The sequence below is a fragment of the Lonchura striata genome, chromosome 6 (genome assembly GCF_046129695.1).
Source record: "Lonchura striata isolate bLonStr1 chromosome 6, bLonStr1.mat, whole genome shotgun sequence".
NCBI classification, from domain to species: domain Eukaryota; kingdom Metazoa; phylum Chordata; class Aves; order Passeriformes; family Estrildidae; genus Lonchura; species Lonchura striata.
The window spans coordinates 37,474,820-37,482,648 of NC_134608.1; the positions used below are offsets into that span (position 1 = coordinate 37,474,820).

The following is a 7,829-nucleotide window of genomic DNA, read 5'->3' on the forward strand; positions in this document are numbered from 1 at the left end:
CGCTGCTGCGGCGCCCGCGGATCCGCGCGGGGCACGGCGCGGCCGCGCCGGCACAACCGGAGCGGCGCAACCGGAGCGGCACAACCGGAGCGGCACAACCGGAGCGGCACACCCGGAGCGGCACAACCGGAGCGGCGCAACCGGAGCGGCACAACCGGAGCGGCGCGCAGCTCGTTCCTTGGCCGGCCCGGGCGCGGCGGACCCGGCGGCGGGAAGGTGAGGCGGTGCGGGTGCCGGGGTCTGTCGGTCGCGGAGCAGGAGCGGCGGGGCGGCCGCTGTGCAGGGAGGGGGCTCGGCCGCCGCCCCGGCCTGGCCTCGCCTCCGCCCGCCGGGCCCGTGCGCAGGCCGCGGCGCGAGCGGGGCCGCGCGGGAGCCGAGCGAGCCGCCGGCGCTGCCGGGCCGCCACCGGCGTACACTGCCAAGGCCTTCCGAGGGACAAAGGCCGGGCTAGCGCAGAACGTGTTCGGGTTCTCCGTTCTCTTGTTGTGCTCGGCGAAGCAGTGAGGAGACAGGGCTTCTTAAGTGCGAGCTTGCTTCCGATCGCGTGAAGTGCACGACGGAGAATAAAGTGAATGCTAAGCTACTAAAGTGGGAATTCTAAAAGCTACTTCAGTGTCGCTTTAGGCAAAACTCAATTATTAGAGTGTGAGGTAACAGTAGTAAATTTTACAGTGAGTAAAGGAAGGTGAGTGACACACAGAGGATACAAGTGGGGTGCCTGACTCCATTCTTAAAAGCTCACATAAGTTGAATGCATGTGACATCATTTTTGGTTTTGTTCTGTGGCATGAAAAAAAAACAACAAAAAAACCCCCATCTAATTTTACAAGTAGGAGAAAATAGCCTCTGTACAGAGCATTGAGCAAAGTTTTCCTGAAGTCTTATTAAAAAAGAAAACATATTGAATTGTAGTCTTTCATGTTAAACTTTTTGGTCTTTGCAAATCTCTCTATAATCCTAACACAGGTATATTGAGGATGACTTGGAAGAAGAATGTGGTATGGCTGCTGCAGGACTTACTATTTGAAAAGTCATCTGTTTAAGATGAGGTTGTTGTGTTTGTCTGTGTGGCAGCAGCGTCTGCCTTTTGTGAATTTGTGATTTTCATGCAGGAATAAAACTTTTTAGTTATATAGATGTCATCTTTTAGAAACCTTCACGGGTTGTTTTTGGTGTTATCTGTAACACCTAAACCTACTGGTGGAAAGGATGAGGATAAATTGATTTTCTTTTCTATTTTTAGTTTTATTTAAATTAGTTTACTTGGGTTTTCTTACTTGCATGGGGCTTTCACACCGTGAGGACAGGGGAGAGCGTAGGGTGGAAGTCAGTAAGTAAACTCAAGCTCTGAGGAAGTGTCATTCCTGATGGTTTTTTTCATTCTGTTTTCCAATGACTTGGGTTTCTAGCTAGTATTGATTATAAAAGTTAAATAATTTCACAAGCATCCTGTATGTAATTTTTTATAGCCTTTTCTCTTCTTCATTAAAGGTGAAGATCAACAGTAACTACAATAAGATAGCTCTGAATACTAGTTTTGTTGTTAAATTAACTTTCAATCCATTAATTGCCTTACTGGATGTGAATTCTTTAAGTTACCAGTATGGCTCTGGCTGTGATGCTGCTGAATGGTGCTTCCTTCCACGGTGGATGCTGCAGACCCAAAGTTTTGCTCTCTTCACTTGGACCTCTCCTCAGCAATTCAAAATTGTACAGCAGCTACAGGAGGCCAGGGGCAGAGCCTGAGAAAAAACTGTCTTGGCAGAATGCTGATTTCAGCTTTAAGAAGGCCATTGATCACCTAAAGACTCAGCTAAGCTTGCTGAAGAAGGAAACCCAAGACTACTTAAAAGGACCTGGAGGCCATGCTTTAAGTCAGCACTTGTTGGAACAAACAAGGGTGTTGTGGCAGTTTAGGAGCCAAGAAGATTTAAATAAATGGGTTATTTCCTCTGATGTGGAGATTGGAGGGAAAAGTAAAGTTTACATCAAATTGGGCAGGAATAACCAGGCTGCTCTGCTGTATGGAACCCTCAATACAGAAGTGCCTCGTGATGGGGAGACACAATACAGTGGATATTGCAGTATGAGATCCAGACCGGCAGTGGTGAGTACAGCTCTGTTTGCACAGCTTTTGATGCTGAATCTGAGGGTGTCTGTGGAATCCCAGTGACAGCAAGTGGCCTGCTCTTTACTGCTGATCACTTTCAGGAGTACTGCATTTTCTCTCAGACATGTAATTGCTACTGTGCCCGCTTTGACCTGGAAGGAACTTAAATTTTTTCTTGGATTTTGTTTTCCTTTCTTAGATTAGGAATAATGCATATTTGATCATTTACTTATGTACAATAGACAGTCTTGTTTGCAGCATCCTTACAAATGAGGGATCTGGAATGAATCTTTATATCCAAAATTGGTATGATTAAAATAGACATGTTTCTAAATTTGAAGTTGGTTGAATGTATCATAAGGAAGAATTTTCTGGGCTTTAATTTGGTCTATTCATCAGACTTGGTTAGGGTGAATTAACTCATTTTCTCACAGGAGCAGAAAACAATGCTTTGAAATGTACTTTTTAAAGGTCTGCCTCCTGCTGTACATCAGAAAAAGCAAGACACAAATCTTTGATAGCTCAGAATTGAGCAAATTAGGGCCAGAAATGGGTGTGCTTATTATGGATACTGCTTGTTTCATCCCTTATTTCTAAGCACCTTTAAAAGCATTTTCACACACTGGATAAAATCCTTAAATATTTCATGTGTTGTTTGTATCTTGGAACAAGTACTTAGGTAGAATAATTTCTGGGCCAGAATCTTCGGGAGCAGAGAATATGAGTAAGCAAAATCAATGGGTAAATGAGAGACATGAACACTGATTAAAATGGTGACACTAGATCAGATGTCTGGAACAACAAGTGGAGTCAAGTTAAATTCTCAGGACTGCTATTGACTTGTGCAAATGTGACTCAAACTTTCACTTCCTAATTCTGAAGTAGTGGAATATATTAGTCCATCTTTATTTAAGTAGAAAGGCTCAAAACTGTTAAAACCATAAAATCAACTAGCTACTGGCCTTATATATTCATAATCTACTTATTCTGTTACCTGCAAGATGAGTTGGTAGAACGATAGCTGATAGGTAATCATAGTAGTCCTGTAAAATAAAGGGAAAGCATCTGAATTTTTTGCCTTAATTTTGACTTCTTGGCAAGTTTGGTCAAAAGTAACCCTGCCCTCTGCCCCTCATTGCTCCAAGTGACTTCAGTGTAGCTCTCTGAAGACTCTTGGATATGCCATCATGCAAATGACAACATCAGGATTTTTCAGATCTTTGGGAAAATGCAATAAAGAATTAGACATGCTTGCAATCTTATCATTTTACACAGCTAATGAAAAAAAAAAAAGTTGGAAAACATAAAATGCTACCAGTGCTCATTAGTCTTCCATTGGGAAGTTATCAAAGGGGATAAATTATTTCACTACTTCAATTTCCTGCTATCATTTCTGAATTATCTAGAATTGACCACAGAATATATTAAACTTTGTGAACTGTGTAAGTGCTGATCTGTCACTGCAGGATTTGTGTAATTGCCTGGTAGGGAATTCAGTCCCAGGAAGGAGGTCTGATTTCTGATAGTTACAAGATTGTGGTTTATAATGAAATTGTGAGTCCTCAGGCGGCAATATTGCAATTTGTGGTCTCTAATATAGTGCTGGAGGAAATTCAGTGAGCTCAGCAGCCAGGGTGATGACAGAGTAGCTGTGTTTACTGTGTTACAGTAAATGCTATCTGACATAATAACAAGGGCAGTGATCAAAGCAACAATGCTCTGTTCCTCATAATGAAAGTGTCCCTCTATGAAGGAGGAATAATTCTACTTTTCAATAATTTGTAGGGATCTTTTAACAGGAAGAAGTATTATGACTGGTCAAACTTCAACAGTCTGTATTTACGTGTCCGTGGTGATGGCAGACCTTGGATGGTAAATATTTATACAGACCCCTACTTCTCTCATCAAAAGGATGACCTCTACACCTACTTCATGTTTACCCGAGGGGGCCCATACTGGGAGGAAATACAGGTGAGCTAATCTTTCAAACTAATGAGACCATCTTGAGGTCCTGGCCAAAACACAGGGAGTGGAATTCTTTCAGCATTCACAGTTACTTTCTATTCCTGTCCACTCAATGTTTTCATTACACAATATGCATGTTCCTTTGGTTTGGGAGTTCCCAAAACTGGACTAGGGGAGGACACTGTGTCAGTTGTACTAAAGAATTGATCCACCATGTTTCTCTGAATGCTTACTGAATGCATACTGAATTACCTGAATGCTTACTGTTGCCTCTTATTGGAGTAATAGGATACATACAGCAATTGAAATTTAGCAGGTATTGCCTGGAATATTCTCTGTGGTAACCATTTTATCTGTAATACAAATGGATGTAGGCTGTTGTAGGATTTGTTCCATGCAACAGGATTTGCTTGACTTGCAGCCTCTCTGGAGTTAGTCAGACTCAAGTGTTGGGATTTGTCATTTATGACCCTTGACTCTGTGACTTCTTAAAAATAATATTTTTAAGAAGTGTGAGTTGCAACTAGAAGACCTTCTGTAATTCCCTGACAACTATAGGGAGGTTTGCATATCTTTATGAATTGGTGTTGAGTGCTCTATGACACCATTGTCCAATCATGTGAAAATAGCCTGCTGTTCTACAGACTAAGAGCCAGGAGGATGAAAGTTGGAGTGTCATTGCTGTCTTGGATGTTTTTCTCTCACTCTCACCAGCCACCAGCCAGCCCTGCTTTCTTGCTTCCACTACTTTCAAAGAAATTTTTATGTTACCCTGAAGTGCTTTGCTAGAGACACTGATGTCTGAGTACAAAGTTTGCACTGTGAAATCCACAGCCTGGGTACAGATGAGCTGTCAGTATGTACCCATGGTAGACTTTGCAGTAATTTCTGGTTTATATTTTCATGTTACTGGAAGGAGATATTCTGATGTAAAGACCACCTTCTGTGCTGCAGCCATTCATTGTGTCCTGACAGGGTAACGCTCCTGTGTGACAGCTGCAGCCACCACAGGACAAGGTGGGCCTGGAGCTGGCTGCAAGTGGCCAGTTGAAAGGGTTAATGTGCCCCATTTCTTTGTGCCACTTTTATGTACCCAGCTAATGCTAATACCAGATACAACAGAGTGTTACTTTATTAACACATTATTTTCTTTTCCCTAAGTTTCTATTTTATACACTGGTGACACTAAAGTGTGATTTTGTTTGTTTTGTTCATGTCAGATTCCGTTCTCCAAATTCTTTCTCTCCAGTCGGGGAAGAGTCCAGGATAACCAGCATCCTGTCTGGTTAGACAAGGCAAGTGTTCTGTAGGCTTTATTTGACGTTTCTTTTGAAAGGGCAGTATAAGGAACGCACAACTGCTCTGTAAGAAATTCAGCATTTCCTTCAAGATGGCCTGATAAAGATAACTTACAAATTCTGTAATGTTTGTGAATTTGAAATAAAAGGGCCTCTTCATGTTATAAGTTACTTATTATCATGTGTGGTAAACGAAAACATAAAGTTGTATATGAGCTATTTAAAAATATTTACTAGGAGTTAAAGGGACAAATCAGTACTTGATCTAAGTATCCTCAGCTGAAGTTTTGTTGATGGTTATTTTATGTGTAGCATTTGACAGTAAAAATTATGCACTTGCATTGTAATTTTACATATTTTATAGAAACCCCAAAATCAGGAAAGCAGTGTGAAGATAGTTTAAGAAATCTTAATAAAATGTCTTGGTCACACACAGAATATTTGGAGTTGGAAGGGGCCCACAGAGCCCATCAAGTCCAACTCTTAAATTCATGGTCCTCATGGTACTAATGTGTGTCTTCCTAGGAACCTGGAAAGGCAGAAAATAATTGTTAAATAGGAATAAAAAAAGGCAGGAAGCAGTGTAACTAGGGCTTGCAAAGGAATTGATTCTTCAGAGCAGAGAGTTTAGGTGACTCCCATACATTATCTGTAACAATGTGATTTGGAAAAAAGGAGCTTTAAAAACTCTCTGGACTCTAAAAGCCATGGGGCTGTTTGTAGGCTTGCTGCTGGGGAAGGAGCAGCATTGAAAGCATTTAGAATGATCTGGAGGAGTGTTAGCGCATTTACCTAGCTTTGTTTGTTATTTATTTAGCATATATTTGCAATAAAGACTTAGATTCTGACCACATTTATTCATCTGATACATCCTAGACATTATTTTCCCAAACTTACAGCAGTCCTTAAAATCATGGGCACTGCTCAGACCTACCCTTTCAGCAGAGCTTTGGGGCAGCTGAGTTTATGAGGTGTTCTGCACTGGTGCCTGGACTGAGCTGTTAGCGATGGAGGTGTTCTGTAACACACAAGAGGTGAGGGAGCATTTGGGCAAGCCACAGTCTAATAGAAAGCACACATGAGCCACACAGATTTGTTCTTATATTTAAGAACATTAATTGGAAAGCAGTGGCTAAGAACCTCGTTTTACTATTAAGCTCAGTGATTGTTTCATCCCAGCTTAAAATTAAGTCCTAAAATGTCTGGTTTGGTGTTTTTGCAGAGTAGATAGTGTATCTCTATCTAGAATGATCCCTCTTCCATCCTTACTTACATTTTTGTTTTTCCTATTAATGAAAGAATACTGATTTTATGAAAATATGTTTAGAAATCCAGTTGTTATGAAATTGGCTGTATACAAAGCATGAAGGATAAAAGTAACTGTTGCTTTAGGCTTGGGCCATTTTAAATCAAGGTTTTATTAACACAGTGGTAGGAAGACAAATGTGGAGTCATTTCCCACTGGAGTCTGTCTTCAAAATGGGGTAGTGAAGTGTTCAAGCCTTAAGAAATGCTGCTGCATTTTGAACAAATACCAGTTTAGAGAAGATGGCTGTGATTGGTGTGTAAAATATAGAATTGGGAGATACAACTGAGTTTGATTGTAATATTATAAATACTGTTCTACCCTCTGTGTCTTTTAATTAGATTAGAACCCTTGGATTCACCATTGGAGATAAAGTAGATGGTCCATTCCAGCTGGAAATCGATTTTATTGGTCTGCTAAATGACAGAGCTCATAAAGAAAAGTTTGCCTATGAAGCATATGACAAGAACACTCCAGTCTAAGTTGGACTGGTGTCCTTTGAACATTCTTCAGATATATGGTTTATTTTTATAAAATACTTAACATGTGGCTTTTAACAACTTGAAGAGCCTGTGTAACATTAAAGAGATAACTACATGAAGTGTGATACCACTGACATCTTTAAGCTCCCAAATACAGAATCCTGGAGAGACTGTACGGAGATGGATGGACTGCAACGTAGCCTGAGAGCAGTTGTGATGTTCCTACAAAGTAGTAACTCCTCTTGGCTTCTGTCCTGACCTTTACTGAAATAAAAGTATTTAATAAGTTTGTTGGGTTTTTTTGTCCAACACTTTCATTTTCTATATTATGTGGTTTGTTGACAGTTGTAAAACACTTGCATCTGCTAGTTTTAAACTGAAAAAGCTATGAGAATTAATATTCTGAGGACTGGTGCTTAAGTGTGACTCAGCTACAGAGCTTTACAAAGAGCAGGACCCGAAGTGGAAAAAGCAGAAGTATTTCAACCTTTAACTTTGGCTCCTCTAGATAGCTAAAAAAAGAAAAAGCTGCCCTGCCAAGATGGAAACAAGAGCTGTGCAGCCTGTGTGACTTTTCCTTCAGAGCTGTTGAAGGTAATCCTACAACGTTACAGAGCCAAGGTTGTTAGAAAGAAGTAATGCTCCAAAGGAGGGGTGGGAGGAAAGCT

General features: G+C 41.1%; 1 protein-coding gene across 2 annotated transcripts; it reads left to right on the forward strand.

Annotated features, from left to right (window-relative positions):
* The first annotated feature begins 17 nt into the window (after window positions 1-17).
* NDUFAF1 (NADH:ubiquinone oxidoreductase complex assembly factor 1) lies at window positions 18-7,448 on the forward strand. 2 transcript variants are annotated; one of them, XM_021533456.3, is made up of 5 exons: window positions 18-216; window positions 1,492-2,107; window positions 3,896-4,081; window positions 5,296-5,370; window positions 7,021-7,448. In XM_021533456.3, the coding sequence occupies exons 2-5, from the start codon at window positions 1,604-1,606 to the stop codon at window positions 7,159-7,161; spliced, it is 906 nt and encodes a 301-aa protein (XP_021389131.1). In that variant the 5' UTR covers window positions 18-216; window positions 1,492-1,603; the 3' UTR covers window positions 7,162-7,448. The 2 variants fall into 2 exon arrangements, with proteins under 2 accessions (XP_021389131.1, XP_021389130.1); XM_021533455.3 differs by having other exon boundaries at window positions 1,596-2,107.
* The last annotated feature ends 381 nt before the right edge of the window (window positions 7,449-7,829 follow it).

Bases quoted from the DNA above. Each gene is read 5' to 3' on its own strand.
- NDUFAF1 (XM_021533456.3), top strand. From the start codon at position 1,604: ATGGCTCTGGCTGTGATGCTGCTGAATGGTGCTTCCTTCCACGGTGGA. The intron at 2,108-3,895 runs GTGAGTACAGCT...AATAATTTGTAG, and splicing joins TGAGATCCAGACCGGCAGTG to GGATCTTTTAACAGGAAGAA. The intron at 4,082-5,295 runs GTGAGCTAATCT...TGTTCATGTCAG, and splicing joins CATACTGGGAGGAAATACAG to ATTCCGTTCTCCAAATTCTT.